We start from the raw sequence: 21,538 nt of genomic DNA on the forward strand, positions 1-21,538 counted from the left end.
TTTTTTTTCTAATTTGTTGCAGTTTTTTTCTGCTCAAAAATCAAGGTGGTATTCATTGGGTCAGCTGTAGATGTGAGTAACTGGTCTAATCAGCTACACTCTGGCCCTATACTCAGTGGACACAAACAGGCACTTTTAAAGTGCTAGTCTTTTTATCTAAATGTCCTATGATAGGCAAGATTAACTGCCTTCTAAATGTTCCTGATTTTCTCTATTAAAGGTAAAGGTTACCAACAACAATTATAAATGTCTACACAATACACATCCACAGTTTAGTGGAAATCTTGCTTTCTCACCTGTTTCAGTAGTGCCTACCCCAGTGTTTTGAACATTGCTAAGCTACAAGTAAGATTTAAGAGCCTAAATAATAAGTGTTCAGTTGGACTTCACTGATTAATTATACATTAATTCCAATAAACTTCAATTTATCTAATTTGAATATGTCTTCTAATATTCTGGAATATTTCTTTCTCCCTCAAAAAGTGTGAAATTTATCGCCATTAAGAGATGACGGAAGATGCTTAAGCAACTGAAGGAAAAAAAAAATCAAGAGGTAATTTTTAAGGGATTTAATGACAGTTTTAGTCCAAAACACTTTATTCTAAAGGTGGCAAGATAAAACAGCCTTCAGGAATTAAAAATTTCTAATATTAGAACTGCTTTATTTCCTTCAGTAATGATTAGAATTCCCATAATCTAAGACAGAAGACTGTGGCCTGCAGCCATGGAATCAAATAGATTATACTTTTATTGCTGCCCATCAGACACCAAGTAAAAAAAGTGCCTTACAACAGCATGCAGAAATGGCAACTCATCAAGCAGACTGTATGCTCAGGTATCACAGTCCAGAACAAATACCAGCACTGTCAGTGGCACTGCCTTTTAACAGGAAAAGGTTAAGGATCCTTTTTTTTAGCATTTTTTTGTTCTAGGTTTCTGTTGCACTTCCAAGTTGACGTAAAGAGAAGTAAGCTTTATTCTGTTCTTATTTTGATATTAGTTATATCTTCCCAACACACTGACCGAAGTCCTTTGAGACTTTTGTGTGTATACTATAATTGAGCTGCATAAGCCTGGATAGCAATCAGTGTCTTCAGTAGCTATGCACAGCAGTAGCCAGGAAGCATAGAGCAAACACTTCTGCTGATGCATACAGGAAAAATAGGTAAGAGTCTCTCACTCATTTTTGCTATATTGGCTTCCCAGTGGCAACAGAAATAAATATATAAAATTCATTTTTTGTCATGTCAGTTTTTGTGACTTTTAATGTATACACCAATATGTCACATAAGCAGTGGTAACTGGGTACATACACAACTCTGCAACGAAAACAGTTGAAAATAAATTCTTTTATTTCATAGTTGTGATCATTTAAAAGTCGAGATAACTTAGTCTTCCTCAATCACATACTGAAACCCTTTATTTGAGAAACAGATAAAAGCTGGTCATCTTCTTGCATTGTTCAGGTAACAATCTCAGCTTGATTGCAACTGAAAAAAAAAAAAAAAGGCATTCTCAAACTAAAAAAGTAATCCCTTCCTTCCTCCTGTTGACAAACTTCTTTATTCTGCGGGAATATTTTGTTGCTTGTTTAAATTTTCTTTGCAGAATATGACTTAGCACAATTTTTGGAAATTCTTTCCTCCTCACTGTTTTTTCTGATCTTAAGGATGGAGTTTGCTAAGCTCATCAGACTTATTTTCCTCTCTGGGACGGCTATGTGGTTATTTTTTCTTTTATTTCATTAAGTGGCTTGTTCATATGAGATATTGGAAACATGCTGTGCAAGTTTGTGAAAATAAAACCCAAATAAACTAAAAATGAATATCCAAGGTAAAACTGTCTTAGACTCTCCAAGCAAATAGTTTATATTATTAGTATTTATACCAGAGATGTTTTACTTTTAAATGTATGTTTCTTGTGTTTTCTAAGAAACATGCTCAAATCTATACTTAATAAAAAAGAAGGTTGCAAATTTGAATAATAAGAAAAATATGTTAGTGAATGCCTGCATTGCTTATCCCTTTGTTTTATTTATGGGGTAATTAAGGAAAAAAAAGTGTGCTTTTCTTTTCATAGGTATGTTCAGTTTTTATAATTAGCATATGGGTTTTGATAACGATTATGTTTTGCAATGTGATTATTTCAGACAGTGAAATCAGAAGGATATTAATTTTTCAGGGATTTCTTTTTTTTTTTTTTCATTCCTATGTTGATTTTAAGATTTTGTTTTACTGAGAAGAGTGAGGAGGAAGAATTAGGAAGGGATAAAGATATGATCTAACCATGACAAAGGAAGTAGTTGGTTGGTATCTAAATGAAACAAAAGCATTTGACTTCTGAAGTAGCTGAGATATAATATATATAAGTACTTTGAGTTAGTTTCACTTAAAGAAAAACTCTAGTTTACCAGTTAGCGTTTACCAAGAGTGGGTAATGACTTTATCAACATACTGCAATAAAAAATCCTTGACTGGCAGGGAGATGGAATACTTGACGTATTATTTTCAAGTTGAAATTATCTAACATTGTGGTATGTAAATACAAAAGCAAAGGAACTGAAATGCCCGAGCTCTTGCATGACAACTGAAGAACAGATATTCACAATGAATGTTAAATGTATGCTCTTTTCATGATGACTTTTGCTTATTACGAAACTGAATGAGGACACATTGTGACACAGCTACCTTGTTCTGATCAGCAATGTGGGGTTGTAAGGATTGCTGAAATCACAGGGAAGGAGCCATGGATTCAGAGTATTAAAGCACACTGGTAGCATTTGTGATGCCAATAATAGTGTCTACTGCCAATTCAGGAACCAAACTGTGTGAAGAGTTTTGTAAAGAACTAAGAAGATTTATCTAGTGAAGACTGCTGAAAGAAGATGATGTCCATTTCTCAAGTCCTAATAATTTGGGTTGACAGACTAACTGAAAATATAGCCTTAGGGAAAAGCTTTCATTCAGGGCGTGAGGTTAACTGAGGAAAAGACAAGTCTAAAACTGAGGCATATGACTTCATGGTACTTGATTTGATTTTGAAGAGAACTATTCTGTCGGAAAATCAGGAGCTAGAGGGCTGATAAGATTTTTTTTTTTAAGTCTCTTCTGTGATCAAATATCCACATGATTATAAAAAACTTAGACTGGAATTTAAAACAGATAGCTTGGGAGATGTATTCGCCATACCTATACAGCAATACTAAAAAATAATTGGTAAATAGATGCAGATATAACAAAAGTCCAAGAGGACAGTGGTAAGGTTCATTACATCACTGTGTATCTGGACAGTTCCAGGATTTCAGTAGCATCACTTGCATCAGTATGGCAGAGAGGCAAGACTGGGACTTCCATCTCTTGACAAGATTTAGTGTAGTTCACCAATTTGCTCAGCGTCACCTTCCTTTGCTCATGTTGTTATTATTTTCCTTTTTAAGAAACTTGTTCTACTACGTGCTCAGCACAAAACACAGTCTTGAGTTGAGGAACTTTACTCCAGGGAAAAGAGACTGAATAGGGACAGTGAGCAAAGCTGAAAGGAAACAGCAGCTGGGTAACTGCTTTGGTTTTTAGAAACTGAATACTATTACTAAAGTTGCTAAGTTGTTATAGGCTGCGAGTGGCTGTGTCTTGTATGGCTGCCGCCTAAGTTGAACTATCACCATTTTACACATTCTTTAAAAAAGAAGTTTATTTTATTTGTATTTCTTACAAATTTCTTAATTAGTGCTTCCCAGACAAATGATGTGTAGTTTGAGCATTTTAAGTCCTATGGAGGAGGATTATCTTCCCAGGAGGATTATGTTTTAATACTTTTTTCCACAGAAAAGCTCAACCTGAATTATGTTTAATAGTCTGATACAGAGACACGGTCAGTTTGGAGTTGCTAAGAGTGTAGTAACTATTAGGGGCTTCATTGCATTTGAAGACAGCTGATTCAGTCAATAAACTGCTTTTACTGGGACAATGTTGCCAAATACTTTTAATAAATATTTGTGTCCATTTACTAGGACTCACTAGTTTGCTCATTTTCTATAAGAGCAGAATAATAAATACACAAGGCAATTGTTAGATGACCTGAATGACCATGCATTCTTGCATGTCTTGTGCCTGAAACAAAATTCGTTCAACAAATAAAATTATTTTATATATTAAATAGTCTCTCCATAGTTGCATTTCAACAAAATTAGCTGAGATGAGCTTTTCTTACTAATTTTTTTTCAAAAACAATTGTAATTTAATCTGCAATTCTTATTATTTATATTTCACTCATTAGCTTAATCACCTATTTTTATGAAAGGGCAGCATCATAGTAGTGATTCAATTATTTTAAAAACAATTTAAAAATGAGAGAATCATAAAGCCATTTAACAAGGGGATTTGGATCTCAAAATATCTTAATTTCTAAAGATAACTCCACTCTCATAAGGCCCCACCTGGAGTACTGTGTCCAGTTCTGGAGCCCCCAACACAAGAAAGGCATGGACCTGTTAGAACAAGTCCAGAGGAGGCCACGAGGATGATCCGAGGGCTGGAGCACCTCTGCTGTGAGGGCAGTCTGAGAGAGTTGGGGCTGTTCAGCCTGGAGAAGAGAAGGCTCCGGGGAGATCTTATAGCGACCTTCCAATACCTGAAGGGGCTACAAGAAGGCTGGGGAGGGACTTTTTATAAGGACAGTTAGTGACAGAACAAGGGGAAATGGCTTTAAACTAGAAGAGAGTAGGTTTAGATTAGATATTGGGAAGAAATTCTTCACTGTGAAGGTGGTGAGATGCTGGAACAGGTTGCCCATGGAAGCTGTGGATGCCCCCTTCCTGGAAGTGTTTAAGGCCAGGGTGGATGAGGCTTTTAGCAACCTGGTCTAGTGGAAAGTGTCCCTGCTTATGGCAGGGGGGTTGAAACTAGATGATCATTAAGGTACCTTCCAACCCTAAGCAGTCTATGATTCTATGAAAATCATACTATCTTGGACATACCTACTGCGCACAGACACTTTACTAAGCACCAGTGCACTCAGAAATATCCTGGTTGGGATGTGAGAGCTTGGCACATAAGCTCCATCATTAAAGAGAGGTGCCTCACTTCAGGTTAACTGTCTTGAAAAGATATTTGTAGTCTTATCATGACCAAGCCTTATTACTCTGAGAAATGCCATATCAATGATAATATGCTGATATCACCAAGTGTTAAATACTCTTGGTAGGAAAATCTGACAGTGCATTTGTTGAAGTTAGGCCCCTCTGTACGCTGAAAAAGGCAAGTTACATGGAGTCTGAAGAAGAGCAAGGAGTCTGGTGCTTACACTCCTGTCATTCGGGCATTCTTTGCTGGCAGGGGAATGGCTGGAGTTCCAGTTTCTGCTTTTGATGTTACCTCATTTATTACTGTATTACTTGTTAATATAAAATTGATTAATATTTCTGGGGTTGCACACTTCTGCCACATACCCCTTCTTGTGAATAAATGCTACATCTTCTGGGCAACTGATTATATACCATCGGATATTCTGAAATATTCAATTGTATATAACTGATCAGTCATCCATACTATCCTAAAATTATCAGCAGTATTACCTATATAATTACTAATAGAACAATTTTTCTGTTTTTCATGTGCTTCAGTAAGTCATTAAGTTCTCTAAATCAGAGAAATGCAATAACTGAATTGCTGAGACCTTCCATCATCACAGTGAAAGGAGTTTAAAACAAGCATACAAAGGTTTTATTGTACAGCATAGACTTCTTATTCTGCAGTGAAGCTCATTTTGCACTAGTGAAGTAGATCTTTATTATCTGTTCTCGTATCCAGAAGGTTCTAGGCTTTTTCTTTCCTTTCAGTACTTTTCTGTGTTTAAAATTTCCTTTTGCTATTCTAAAGAAACTACTCCAAATCCCACTGGAAACAGTCTGATTACTCCTCTCATGTAGTAGCTAGGCAACTAGCAACAAGATCTTTTGCACAAATAAAAGCATTTATCCTTTTTTTTTCTAGTTTTCTGGGAAGAAGAGTAAAAGAAGTCAGTGTGTAGCAGGGATTTAGTAGTAAAGAGAGCAGACAGGTGATCTTCCTTTTGGGTTACAGCCATGTTAAATTTATACATTGATACATAAATTCAAATTCAAGAGGGAAAGGTAACTTCTGAAGAGAAATACAAAGAGCCATGAGTCCCAGTTGGTCCTCTTTTACTCATATTTACAAAATCAGAGGGACCTATTGATAGATTATAGAGGCTTTAGAAAACAATAGGTTTTAAAAATATGTAAGCAAACTTAGTATGTAATGGTCATCAATACTTTGGAACAAAGTAATTGCAGTTAGTTTTCACAGTGTATTTTTGTATTTGTTCAGCTTGGCTTTCTGGAATTGAAATGCTTCATTTCTGTTAGAAAAGTGTTATGGATCTTCCTCCAAGAGCAGAATAAAGAAAATAACTTTTCAGTGTGCATAGCATTCAAATTACAAGTATTCAGCTGTATCAGTTGAAAACACCATATGATTTTACTGTTAAGTTTTCAAAGAAGTAACTTCATATGTTTGTTGTGTCACAGGTACAGGAATGGCTGTGCTTAAACTGCCAGACCCAAAGGGCAATGACGGGACAACTTGGGGATATGGGCAAGGTGCCACTTTCGAAAACAGTTTCCAAACCACCTGCTAGTCCTCAAAAACAGCCTATGCCTGCTGTCTCACATTCCCCTCAGAAGACTTCCACACCGCCTACTCCAGCAGCAGCAAAACCAAAAGAAGAACCAGGCATTCAGAAGGAAGTTCCAAAACTTCATCAGGGGAGACTGGAAAAAACATCGTCAGCTGATAAAATCCAACAAGGAATTCAAAAAGAAGATGCAAAACTTAAGCAGGCAAAACTTGTCAAGACACCCTCAGCTGATAAAATCCAACGTGTTTCTCAGAAGGAAGACCCAAGACTCCAGCAAACAAAACTGACAAAGACAGCCTCATCTGATAAAATTTTGCATGGAGTTCAGAAGGAGGATGCAAAATTTCAAGAAGCAAAATTGGCAAAAACATCCTCAGCTGATAAAATTTTGCATGAAGTTCAGAAGGAAGACATAAAGCTTCAAGAGGTAAAATTGGCAAAGATACCCTCAGCTGACAAAATTCTACATGGAATTCAGAAAGAAGACCCAAAACTCCAACAGATGAAAATGGCAAAGGCACTATCAGCTGACAAAATCCAACCTGCAGCTCAGAAGGAAGATACACAACTTCAGGAAGTTGAATTGTCAAAGGCAGTTTCAGTTGATAAAATACAACACGGAATTCAGAAAGAAGATACAAAACTTCAACATCAGAAAATAATGAAAACTTCATCAGTGGAGAAAATCCAACTGGAAGCTCAAAAAGAAGAATCAAAACTTAAGCAAGGGAAACTGTCACAGACACTTTCATCAGATAAAATTCCTGTAACAATAAGTTCAGACCAAAATAAACCCTTAAGCAGTTTGGAAGAAGGTAAAAAACCTGAGCTCCCAGAAAAGGGCACATCCCATCCAGAGGACAAAAAAGAAGAAATTACAGCTGAGATTAAAGTCCATGTTGCTGAACAGAAAGCAGAAGTTGAAGCACCTTCTAAGGGACTGCAAGCTAAGAACCAAGAGGATGTTAAGAAAGAGGATTTGACAACTGGAATTTCACAAATGGTTTTGAAAGCTGAAAAAGCTCAAGAAGAAGAGACTCGTGTTCAAACAGTATCTTTGCCAGGAGCTGACCATGTGGAAGCAGTAAGAGAAAAAATAGTAAGTGGCTTTCTCTCTCCCACTCCCCTTCTCCCTTGCTATAATTTAGAATCTGATCCTGACAGACCCTCTCCTCTATGTCTTCCTGCTCTTTATTGTTATTCTCTGTATGGGATGATTCTAAATGATAAAATCAGTGACTCCTGTTGAGTGAAAGTTTCACCAGTTAATCCTATGCTCTACATGCAACTTTTCAATACTTCTTGCATGATTTTCAGTCTAAAGCAGTTAAGCATTCGAAACTTAGGCAAAGTTCCTGTGTAATCATTTTTCCAGTATTTCTGGTGTATTCACATGCTTCCGTAGACTCTCTGGACTTTGGAGTTTAGTTGTTGAAATTGGAGTGTTTTCATAGTTCTTAATATCAAAAAAATAATCTGTGATAGTAAGGTGTACAGTATTTTGCAATATCAAAATATAATAAACATTTGAGGAATACTTTGTGATGCCTGAACATGGTATGTTAAAGTACATTTGCTTATCTCATATGGACAAGTACTTTTGCATAGGGTTCTTAGTGGGCTCTCAAGTCAGATGAATGGATAAATTTATGATAGCATATACTAGAGGTTTGCATTTCTTACATAAATGCAATTTGCTGGCTGTGAAGTCGCCAACATCAGCTTTATCAGCTGAAGTGAATGATATGCAAAATCTGTTAAAAAAAACTATGGGGCTTTATTATATCAGCACTGTGATTTACGTGCTGATTATTATGTTATTAAAGTAGGAGTAGGTTTAGGAAAAGTGTTTAAGAAAAGTGTTTAACCTTTGCCAAAATAATGTTTTCAGATAATCCCAGTTGAAAGGTTATTTGGGGGTTTTTTGTTTGTTTGTTTTTTCTTTTATTTTTTTTTTTTCTTGTGATAATCAAGATATTTGGACAGAAAAATATTCTGATTCAGAAATTGTGCTGTGGAAAGTACTACTATTTTTATAACCCAAGTTTCCTATCTGAAATATATCTCCTATCACATGTTACACTTCCTCCTCTTGATGGTATCAGGGGGTATTGTGTCCTCTGATTGTAATGAAGGACTCTCTGAATTATGTGCAGAGTAACATAGCCAGAAATCCTCCCTTCTGGAAGAAACAAGGAGACCTAAGAAAATCCTATATAAATTTGAATATATTGTAAAAACATAAGACGCTATTGCAGGACTTTCCAAGAAGAGTAAGCTTAATTCTATTAATAAAATGTCGCTTCTAGTGATTTTTAAAAATTTGTATCAGAAAACCTACGAAGTAGACGTAGAATTTTTTTACCTTTTTTTTTTGTTTGTTTGTTTTTTTGAAAACATTTGTAAGGGAAAATTTTCATCACATGCTACTCTCAGTCCTGCCTGGTCATTTTTATGTTCTATAAAGAGGTGAAAGCATACTAAACTCTGGACAAATCTAAGATACATACACTGGATTTCAATCTCTGATACCGACAGATTTTTATTGTAGATTAATTAGAGATTTGTTATGTGGCGCACACATATATTTCACTCTTATTTCACTTGCATTTTACTTCCTTCTACAGCCTTCTAACTGAATTTAGGACTTCTTGAATTAATACAACAAACAAGGATTATCTTTCTTTTGCTTTTATTATCAGACTTTGAAGCACAGCTAAAGTTTGTAAAGCAGAAATTTCATGAATTAAAAAAAACCCCAAACGTATCTACTTGTAAGTATTTTTAAAATTAGAACACTCTGAAATACAAACCAGAATTCAATGAATGAAAATGAATAGCTATTTTACACAAAAAGACTTTTTTTTTTTTTTTCTTTTCCTCCCTCTTTTTTGCTCCTTGGAAAAATCCTACCAAAAAAAAAAAAAAATTACAGCTCAAATTGTTCACAATTAAAAATAAAGCTGGTGCTTCACCTAGCTTGTACTTCATAAAAATAACTCTGACTTGTCATTTTCATTTTTATTTATTGAAGTATTTACTGTTTTCTTTGCTGTACATCAAACATTGCTAGATACAATTCTTCCCGAGAGAGCATGTGACAGATGTGGAAGAGGAGATAGCAATTTAGATATCACACATTGATTCCATTTCAGTGGATAAAAGACAATATCTAGACATTGAAGAATATATTTTACATGTATTTCAGAGCAGAATCATATGAAGGACTTCTAGTAGGTGTGTTTTTAAATAGGGATGCAAGGGAAAACCTAATCCTTTCAGCACTTGACAAAGTGCTGATGCCATTTCATATCCAAATCTGTGCAAATGGTAATTACTAATGCTTGTAGTATTCCAATGGGATAAGTGAATAATACTATCCTTATTTTTCACTTAAAAAAAAAACAAAACAAAACCAGCAACACTTCAGCAAGTCCCTAAAGACATAGAGAAGCTAAAGTTCTGATCCAGTACAATCAGTAAAATGATCCTTCAAAAATCACAGATATCAATTGTATTTAGAGATCTGGTGTATTTTGAAGCAAAAGTGACTTGAACATTGAAACATTTTAAAATATTTGGGTTTCAAAGTATGATTGAAGTGTCATAAAGCCCTTTTTTTCTTCAAAACATTTTTTTCAGTAATATTTTAAAGTGTAATTTCTTCAAAAATATTTTAAAGAATAAACTGACTTGCTCATAATTTGCAACTCCTTTTTCTGAGAAACCTTCTTGTAATATTGGCTATTCAGATGTGCAACAGCAGTTAGCTGTTCTAACAAGGATGCCTAGAAAACTTGACTGGTTATGATGTACAGTTTGTCAGTATAAAACAGTCATCTTGGGACTCAGAAATTAACATTTAAGTAGTTCAGCATACCTACATGAACACATTACCATGGTATAAATTGGACATATGTTTGCAACACATCAGCTATATTATGTAAGTGCCCTTCTTACTACCTTCTTATGTTTACTGAGGAATGATTGTGTGCTTAGGTTGAGTGACCAGGTAGAAATTAATAGTTTGTAAATGGATACCATTATTCTAACACATGCCATTAATGACAAAACACAGACCAGAGAGCCGGAATAAGGAGGAAAAGGCTTGTTTTTCTGGACACAAATAAAATGTTTCATTTAGATAATATAAAATTCAAATACAAATTAAACAGTTTGGTCAACCTAAGTATTTATTTTCACTCTCTCAAACTCTTATTTTTCTTAGATAACTTAGATATTTTTTTTTTCTGTAAACAGAATGACCTTTTAAAAATCATGAGTTCCTCTGCAAAATAAAATTTCTGTTCTGTGCAACAGAATGTAATCTTGCTAGCTATGAATAATTTAAAAAAATAAGACTTTTTTTTTTTTTTTTTTTAACCACAGTTTTCTTTTAATAGTGTTCTGACTGAATTTGAACCAATGGGACATTTTGAAGCAGTAAGTTTTATATTATCAAATAAGAATATTAAAAGCGAGGAAATGTAAGAATAAATGATACTTCAAAAGCAAAAACTTCTAGTGCAAACCAGTTGTATGATGTATTGACACTGACACTGTAGAAATGCCACTGGAATAGTACAAATGCATCCTACATTAGATTATTTTTACCATTATTTAGAGGTTGCATTTTCTGTTTTTAAACAATCTTTTAGAGCTTGAGGATAAGTCTTTGTTCCTCATGTCTGTGTTAGCGCTAAATGTGTCCAGTATTTAAAACTCACAGTAGGCACTTTCAGAAAAAGTGCCATTCAACTACTCAGAAAGGCCCAGTAATTCAACATGTACCAAAATGCTTCCTACTTTACAGGAAGAAAGTGAGGTTTTTTTCTTGTTGATTAATATGCATTTTTCATTCTCCGAGAGTTGTTGAATATATATATATGATCCTTAGCAGCCTTGTTTCTGCAATGTTTTGATTTTCATCTAAATATCTTATGTTTATGATATGTTTACAAGTTTGACAATGATGCTGTTTTTGTGTATGTGATGGCCAACCCTGTAGAAAATAAATTTAATCATAGAAGTCATTTAATAATAGGTGTAGCTTATCACAATATCCTAATTCTCAGGCTACAGGAAATAGGGAAAAAAGGCACAAAGACCAAATAATACTTATTTTAAGTTACATGCATATGATCTCAAAACATGATCTGCAGGATAATTTTTGCATGAAGTATCATGGGGCAGACAATTATACATATAGAAATTATAGAAAGTATATTTGTATTGTGGTAGCCTTTAAAAGAAAGTTGGGTTTTGTCATCACATTTATTTCTAGTGATAAAAGAAGTCCCTCCTTACTCTAGAATTTTTTCTTCTCCTTACTGTACAAATAGCAGTCTTTCCTGTATTGAGTTTCCTATTATTGATAGCAGTGATGTTATGGCACATGCTGAGGTTGAACTTTGGGGGCAATAGTAATATTCATTGCCATCTCCTCTGATGTGTTCATTGAGTAGGTACTACACATTGGACTCACAAATAGTGGTGCTACCATCACAAATTACAAGGAGAATGGCTAAAGTTTTTCCATGTCCAGTTGTTGTCTATCTATTTTTGAGTTTAACTGTTCAGTTGATGCCTTCTGTCTCTGCTTTACAAGTCACTGTATCACTTCATCTCCCTGTGCCAAGCCAAGATCTGACAGATTCACTTTCATTAGATGAACACAATCTGTCCATCAACTCCAAGGAGACCTTTTGAGCTTGAACAGTGTTTGGATTTTCTAGTATTTCATACATATTTATCACAGTGTTTGGTTGTGTATTTCTTTATAAGTATGAACATACTGGAAGTAAAATAAAAAATAACAATCAAATGTCATAGGTGAAATTTTAGTGAGGGACGTGATATTTCTAGATGGAAAAATCCTTTAGTCTTAATGGAATGTGTATTAAAAAAAAAAAACAAACATGGGCCAATAAATTTCTTAAACAATTTCTTCTTTAATAAAAGGAACAAAAATGTAAATATAATATACAAAACCGAAAAATTTTAAACTATGCTTCATTGCTGATGTTTTATGAAGAGTGTATATAATTCTGACATTAAAAACTGGAGAATTTCCAATAGTACATTTTCCAGAATAATAAGTGCTGAATTATTTAAGTAGTGATGACTTCCCAAAGTTGTTTGGAGTACTATAGGTTTCTCCATATTTGTGTAATAATCACAGCCTTATCATTAGAGTTTTCCTTAAAAATATTTATTTTCATATTAAATTTTTAATTGCAATGGATTTTGCTCTGATATCAGATATTTGGCTTTATCTTATTGGATACAATATTGGTAAGAGCAAGTGTAGTTTATATCCAAGGTGATATCTGATTTTGCAGAGCATATAATAAATCACTCTTGTTATTACTTAATAACATATTGACTAGTAGATTACTGTAATATTAATATTAGTGTTTTAATGTAGGAATATGTGCACAGTGATAGATCCATAGACAAGAAGAGGTTCTTTAAATGTAAAATAATAATAAAACCTGACTGTTTTTTAAAAATAACATAACAGACAATAACAAATATTTGCTTTATTATATTTTTGGTTTATATATTGCAAGTTAAATATAACTTCAGTGTGAATAAACATTTGAAAATACTTGTATTGGTAGCAACTTAACACAAGTGTAAATGTACTTTTAAATTATAATTAACCATTGTCATCATTTTCTAAATATATTTATTCCACAGTATTTTTTTTTTTTAACTCAACATGTTGCCATGGAAGTTGATAAATTAAAGCTTTAAATGAATGGTTTGCTGTACTTCAGAAATCATTGACTTAGGTTAGCAAAGTTGATAAATACAACCTACTTGTATTATTGAGGTCCATAACAAATATGAAGATCACATCATATTATTAAAATCAGGAGACTTTGGGTGGCTTCTTCTCAAAGTGCTAGTGGAGATGAGGACACTTTGTAAGATTGGCAGCTAAGATGGCAGCTAAAATGACCTGTCATTTGGAGAGTGAGTAATTTTGTCAGATGAATGGTGAGATACTTTCACTAAGTAGAGAGCATTCCACAGTTGAGAGAAACAGGAGACAAATTCTCATGTGGAAATACTTGCTGTAGAATATTCTTGGTATTTATGTTATCTAAAGAAGGAGATAGAAGTGCACATCATTCAGAATGGTCTGGAAGGATCTGGAAGCTAGGAGAATGACTAAGGGTGTTTAATTAGGTATGAGATGGAAAACTTTGGTTATGATGCTCAGTCAGGTATGCTTGCCTTGTTTGCATCCCTATTTCCTTTGATCATCAGCTGACCATTGTGCTTTCCTCCCTGCAATTACGCTTCCCTATCAGCAGCTTACCTCTATGTTACAAATTTACTGAGAAAATTCTTTTTTATGAGGTACTCAGAAAATTTTTGTACAGCACCAAACTGCAGATATAGGGACATTCAAAACTGCATGAAATCATGCTTCAACAGTCCATGTATTCTTTTGCATGTATACAATGTGTAACACTTAAATCAACAAAATGAAACCATGGGTCCAAAATTTGACACAACTGACATATTGCTAGACAATTATAAAAGATTAAATGAGCAAAGAAAGGAGCAGACCTCAGAAACAGCTGATGTTTCACAAGCGATATTATTTTGTATCTGGAACTATGTAGACAGTTTTGAAACATGGGTAATTAAAACCTTCATTTAAATTAACCTCAAAATACTTCTCCCATGCATATGTGAACAAATGATAGGTTATCATTAGTGAACAATTAAATACAATATTTTTTTTATATTGCAAGTAATAAAATCAGTTGCCAGTGTGGACAGCCATGCAAAGCATAGGTCAGTTCAATGCAAAAACTGAAAATCTGAGGGTTTGCTTTTTGGGTTGGTTTTTTTTTTATATTATTGTAATAGCTTTGAATAACAAAATCACTGATTTAATATAATTCTTCTATGGCATCATAATTTCTCATGTGAGACATTAACTCATCTTAAAAAAAAAATCCCGTGTATTTAATTGCCTGGAGACATTAAGAATTTATATATAAATATATACACACACGTATGTATTTATTTTTTTAGGAAAAGGAGGATGACAAATCAGACACATCAAGCTCTCAGCAACAGAAAAGTCCACAAGGTCTGAGTGACACCGGGTATTCTTCTGATGGGATATCAAGTTCACTTGGTGAAATTCCAAGTCATATCCCCAGTGATGAAAAGGATGTACTCAGAGAATCTAATAAAAAAGACACTATTTCACAAGAAAGTCCACCAAGCCCCTCAGATCTAGCTAAATTGGAAAGTACTGTACTGTCTATTTTGGAAGCTCAGGCAAGTACGCTTTCTGATGAAAAATCAGTGAAAAGCGAAGAGCTTTATGAAACTTACGGTGAACAGACAAAGGATCAAAATAAAATAAAGCCTTTGCCAGTCACTCCAGAATCTTACAGTTCAGATGAGGAAGACTCAGAAGCTGTTCAAGAACGTGAAAGAACCATTGTAGAAGGTGGCAAAGAAAGTGCTTCTTCCTGGGCAGAGTATAAAGAAGAAGATGAAGGAGGTGATGTATCAACAAGAAGACAACGCTATGATTCTGTGGAAGACAGCAGTGAGAGTGAAAACTCACCTGTCCCAAGGAGAAAAAGAAGAGCTAGTGTTGGTTCTTCAAGCAGTGATGAGTATAAACGAGATGACAGTCAGGGATCAGGTGATGAGGAAGACTTCATTAGAAAACAGATTATAGAGATGAGTGCTGATGAAGATGCCTCAGGTTCTGAAGATGATGAATTCATTAGAAATCAACTCAAAGAGATCAGTGTAACTGAAAGCCAAAAGAAAGATGAAGTGAAAAGCAAAGCCAAAGGAACAGCTGGAAAACACAGAAGAATGGCACGGAAAAGTAGTGCAGGCTATGATGAAGATGCAGGAAGAAGACATTCTTGGCACGATGATGATGATGAGACTTTTGATGAAAGCCCAGAGCCAAAATACAGGGAAACTAAAAGTCAAGATAGTGAAGAACTTGCAGTAACTGGAGGAGGAGGCCTTCGGCGTTTCAAAACAATAGAATTAAATAGTACAGTATCAAACAAATATTCTGAAGCATCTGAACAACAGAAAGGTATTTTATATTTTGATGAAGAGCCTGAACTAGAGATGGAGAGTCTTACAGATTCACCAGAAGATAGATCTAGAGGAGAAGGATCTTCTAGTTTACATGCTTCTAGTTTCACACCAGGTACGTCTCCTACTTCAGTGTCATCACTTGATGAAGATAGTGACAGCAGTCCTAGTCACAAAAAACTGGGAGGGGAGAGCAAACAACAGCGCAAAGCCAGGCATCGGTCACATGGTCCTCTTCTTCCAACTATTGAAGATTCCTCAGAAGAAGAAGAACTACGGGAAGAGGAAGAACTGCTAAAGGAACAAGAGAAACAGCGTGAATTAGAACAGCAACAACGAAAAAGTTCTAGCAAAAAATCTAAAAAGGATAAGGATGAACTAAGAGCTCAGAGAAGAAGGGAACGTCCAAAGACTCCACCGAGTAATCTTTCTCCCATTGAAGATGCATCTCCAACAGAAGAATTACGGCAGGCAGCAGAAATGGAAGAGCTGCACAGATCTTCCTGTTCTGAATATTCACCTAGTATTGAGTCAGATCCTGAAGGATTTGAAATCAGCCCAGAAAAAATAATAGAAGTACAAAAAGTTTACAAATTGCCTACTGCTGTTTCTTTGTACTCACCAACAGATGAACAACCAATTGGACTTCCAAAAGAAGAAAGTGGTCAAAAGACATTGAAAAGTGCCGAAGAAGTATATGAGGAGATGATGCATAAGACGCATAAGTCCAAGTCATTTCAAATTGCAAATGAAAAAGATGAAGTATTTGAAAAAGAATCTTTATATGGTGGAATGCTAATAGAGGATTATATTTATGAATCTTTAGTAGAGGATTCTTACAATGGAACTGTTGATACTACTCTTGTAATGAGACAAGATGAGAGCAATGAATATATACAGCAGAGAGGAAAAGATAAAAAAATAAGAGCTTCAGAACAGATCTTTGAGGAACCACAGAAAATTACTGATCTACAGAAAGACTACTATAGTGTTGAGACTTTACATTCTGTTGTGCCTCAAGAAGATATTGTTTCTAGTTCTTACATTATCCCAGAAAGTCATGAAATAGTTGTATTAGACAACACAGTAACTTCCACCACTGAGGAAAAGCAGTTGTTAGATGCAGAAGCTGCTTATGAAGAGCTTATGAAAAGACAGAGAATGCAGCTAACCCCTGGGTCCAGTCCAACACAACCAACTTCAGATTTCATTCCCACATCTGATACAAAGGTACCTAGTGTTGGAGAAATAGTGGATAGTACATCTTTAACATCAAGCACTACTTCAGCAATCTCAGATGTATCACCTGTCAGTAGCACAGCACTTTCTATTCCAGATGTTAAAATAACACAGCATTTTACAGCAGAGGAAATAGAAGATGAATACTTAACAGATTATGCCAGAGAAATTCAAGAAATAATTTCTCATGAAACATCAATGTTGACATACTCTGAGACATCGGAAGGTGCTGCATCAGTTTTACCTTCTGATACAGCTTCGTTAACATCATCTACATCTTCAGTCTGTACCACAGACAGTTCATCACCTATAGATAATGCAACCACAGGTTATGTAGATAGAGCAGATGCTGTAAGTAAACTAGCAGATTCTGAAGGTGTCAGGATAATAACTCAAGTTCCCTTAACATCTACAGAAGACTACTCTCAAGTGAGCATACCTTATGAATCTATTGCTGGAGCCACTGAAAAGCTGTCTATAGCAGCAGATATGGAAAGTGTAGATCAAGCTGCGGTTTGTTTGCCTGAAACTGCACCTTCAGTAGTGGCAACAACAGTTATAAAACCCAAGCAGTATGCAACAGATACCATTATCTTTGATACCTCCATAGCAGAAAAGGAAGAAGCTAGAAAAATGAAAAGTACAGTAGAGGCTGGCATTGTCAAAATTGATCATGAAGAGTCACACAAAGAATTGGGTGTTGATATGGCAAGGATTAATTTGACTAGTGCTACATCTGAGCAACCACCTCTGTGTATAGCATCAGTGCCAGTTACAGAGTCTGCATCAGAAACATCTTCTGTACCTGCTCCTAGTGTTGTAAGTAAGACCAGCGTGGTCTCTGTGCCTTCATCAGCTCCTGCTGTAACATCCAAAGTATTCTCGCTTTTTAGAAGCTCTTCTTTCGATTATCCTGCACAACCTTCGCCACCCCCACCTCCTCCTCCTCCACCACCTCCTCCACCACCGTTACCTCCACCTATTTTACCCAAGCCAGCCATTTATCCCAAAAAGAAATCACAGATTAAGACTCCAGCAGCAGCAGCTCCCACAGTGGTACCTTCAGTCACAAGTGTTCCAACGCTAGAGTCCACAGCTGTATTAAAGAATCATATGGTACCTATCACAAAAACATGCACCCCAACACCACCTCCTGTACCACCCAAACCATCCTCCATTCCAGCAGGGCTTGTTTTCAGTCACAGGCCCACTGAAGTAACTAAACCTCCAATTGCTCCTAAACCAGCAGTTCCTCCTCTCCCAATAGCTGTTCATAAGCCAGCAGAAACACAGCCCAAACCAATGGGTTTGTCATTGACTTCAAGTATGACTCTGAATTTGGTCTCTGCAGCTGAATATAGAATAGCATCTCCCACTTCCCCTTTGTCTCCACACTCTAACAAATCTTCACCAAGGTTGACAAAACCCTCACAGGAAACCTATGTTGTCATCACATTGCCATCTGAGCCTGGAACTCCCACAGAAGCTATAACTAGTCAGGCTATTACCAGCTGGCCTTTAGAAGCACCTTCTAAAGAACAGATTCCCCAGCCTATGCAACCAATTTTTACTCCATCAATGAAAACCATGGAAATTCAAAGTATGGCAGACCAGAGTATGTATATTTCAGGTGCTTTGCAAGCTATTCCTGTTACAACACAAACAACTTTTGAAAAAATACCTTGTTCGAAGTCAGAAGTAGTAACAACAGAGGTAACCAAGACTACTGTGTCTGTGGTTAAGGGCCCAGTGCCAGGTTTTGGTGTCGGTAGTGTTGCTATTACTATTCCTCCAGAGCCACTACATATAGTAGAGCATCCCAGGTATAGAGAGAATGGAAGATTCCATCCTTTGGGTGATGTCATAGATCTTCGCACTTTAACTAAAATGGATATTGAAATGAGAGACAGCTGTATGGATTTGTCTGCTGTTTCCATGGACGTGAGAAGGCAAATGCCAGCAAATGATACATGTGGGCGGCCAGTAAGTACTGTCCAGCCATCTATAATAAATCTTAGCACTGCATGTGTTGCCGATCCTTCTCTGTCTGTAGTCACAGAGACAGTAACGGTAATGACCTGCACTGCCACTGTAAGCTACACTGCCAGTACAGACACCTTTGTGGATCTGGGACATGCGATGACAACGCCTCTTCAGCTAACAACATCAAAACATTTTGAGCCTGCATACAGAGTAACAGGCGGCCAAGCATTCTCTGCAGGTAGAGATGAAGTGCCAATAAATTTATCCCTAGGTACCTCAACACAGGCAGTGACATGGGCTACTACAAAGCCTGTTACTGTACCACCTGTTGGTGTTACAAATGGTTGGACTGATCTCTCCACTTCTCAGGAGCCGATGGAGAGTGGAGCAGTTGACCTTAGCACTACAAAATCACACAGAACAGTGGTAACAATGGATGAAACTGCTTCAGGTATCACAACAACAGTAATAGAAGATGATGAAAAGCCTGTAGATCTAACTGCAGGGAGAAGAGCTGTCTGCTGTGATATGGTTTATAAATTGCCATTTGGCAGGAGCTGTACAGCACAGCAGCCACCAACTACGCTTCCTGAAGATCGCTTTGGTTACAGAGATGACCATTATCAGTATGATCGTTCAGGATCATGTGGCTACCGAGGAATGGGAGGTATGAAACCATCTATGTCTGACACAAATTTATCAGAAGCTGGACTGTTTGCATACAAAAGCAAGAATAGTTTTGATTATCGAGTTGGGGCAACTGATGCAGCAGTAGATCTTACTTCTGGAAGAGTTACCACAGGTCAGTATGACACAGCAGCAGATCTTTCTTTGAAATATAAATTTGATGTTCCTCACCTCATTTCAGGATGATTTTTTTTATTATTATTTTCCCCTCCTTCTGTTGTTTTGTTTTCTTTTGGACAGTGTGACAAATTATTCTGGATTACACGTGTTTTTCATTTCTTCATTTTACATAAGTGTTTTGCACAGAGCTGCCTGCATGTGCCTGCATGTTCAGAAATGCTATTTCCTTCACATCTAAAGTAGATCATTAACCTGAAGATTTGCATGCAGTTTTCCCTTCCCATTTAATTCATGAAGATGGGATGACTTTCAGAATCCGCAAAGCAGCATTCTTTTGTGGGACTGGACTGTAACTTTGCCCTGTAATTTCAGGTGAGGTTATGGATTACTCAAGCAAGACTACTGGTCCTTATCCAGAGACTCGGCAGGTGATTTCTGGCATCGGGCTCAGTACACCACAGTATTCCCAAGCAAGAATGGTATCATCTCTGGGTTCCCAGTTAGGCGTTGGAAGTGTTTTGAGATCATCCAATGGTGTTGTTTATTCTTCAGTAGCGACTCCAATCCCATCCACATTTGCCATCACTACACAACCTGGTTCTATTTTCAGTACAACTGTCAGAGATTTGCCTACTCTTCAAACAATTGACTCGATGCCCTCTTTATCAACTTTGCAACAGAATCAACCGCTCCCAAGATCATACAGTTTCTTGACAACAGTGGCAGCTGAAAAAGATAGTGCAGTTACTGCCATTGATGTGGAGACAGGGTTACCACCTCTTTCTATAGAAACTATTACCACTGAGCCAACCAACTTGATACCTGCCTTAACTACAGCATCTGAAGTTTATACAGATGTAATTGAAGATGAGGTTGCCCTTCTCATTGCCCCTGAAGAAGGCAAACAGCAGCAGCTTGATCTGGAACGTGAACTTCTTGAGCTTGAGAAAATTAAGCAGCAGCGCTTTGCAGAAGAGCTGGAATGGGAACGTCAGGAAATTCAAAGATTTAGGGAACAAGAAAAGTTTATGGTGCAAAAAAAGCTTGAGGAGTTGCAATCCATGAAACATCATCTCTTATTTCAGCAAGAGGAGGAACGGCAAGCTCAGTTTATGATGAGGCAAGAGACATTAGCCCAGCAGCAGTTGCAGCTTGAACAATTCCAACAACTTCAACAACAGCTCCACCAACAGTTAGAAGAGCAAAAAATTCGTCAAATATATCAGTATGGTTATGACCCTTCAGGAACTGGCTCGCCACAAACTACCACAGATCAAACACTTTTGGAAGGACAGTATGCAGCCACAGAAAATGGCCAGTTTTGGCCTACTGATGATGCAACTACTACAGCTTCAGGAGTGCTGGGTATTGAAATTCCACAAAGCCAAACATGGTATACAGTTCAGTCTGATGGCATTACCCAATACATACCTAGGTCTGGTATCCTAAGTTCTGTTTCAGATATGTCTCTTAAGGATATTGATGTTAGAGAGGAGAAGCAGCTAAAAAAGAGAAGCTCTATGCCAAAATTACGTGGTCCATATGAGGAGCTTGAGGAGACCCTGGAAGAGGAGCCTCGGTGCTTCAAAAAGATAGTGGACAGTGGAGTGCAAACTGATGATGAAGACGGAGCAGACAGAGGTTTTACAAACAGGAGACGGAGAACTAAGAAGAGTGTTGATACGAGTGTTCAGACAGATGATGAAGATCAAGATGAATGGGACCTTTCTAGCAGATCCAGAAGGAAGCC

The 21,538-nt window shown here is 36.4% G+C and overlaps 1 protein-coding gene across 1 annotated transcript in view; it reads left to right on the forward strand.

Moving 5' to 3' along the window:
- Positions 1–6,547: 6,547 nt before the first annotated feature.
- Positions 6,548–21,538, forward strand: part of PCLO (piccolo presynaptic cytomatrix protein) — a gene marked incomplete at both ends in the record, with an annotated part of 15,628 nt that continues 637 nt past the window's right edge. The window contains 3 exons of the mRNA XM_010171994.1: positions 6,548–7,756; positions 14,716–19,783; positions 20,161–21,538. The exon at positions 20,161–21,538 is cut by the window's right edge and continues 637 nt beyond it. Coding sequence (XP_010170296.1) covers positions 6,548–7,756; positions 14,716–19,783; positions 20,161–21,538 — 7,655 coding nt within the window. The remainder of the gene's footprint in view (positions 7,757–14,715; positions 19,784–20,160) is intronic.

This window comes from Antrostomus carolinensis, unplaced genomic scaffold (genome assembly GCF_000700745.2).
Source record: "Antrostomus carolinensis isolate BGI_N321 unplaced genomic scaffold, ASM70074v2 scaffold1607, whole genome shotgun sequence".
Taxonomy (NCBI): domain Eukaryota; kingdom Metazoa; phylum Chordata; class Aves; order Caprimulgiformes; family Caprimulgidae; genus Antrostomus; species Antrostomus carolinensis.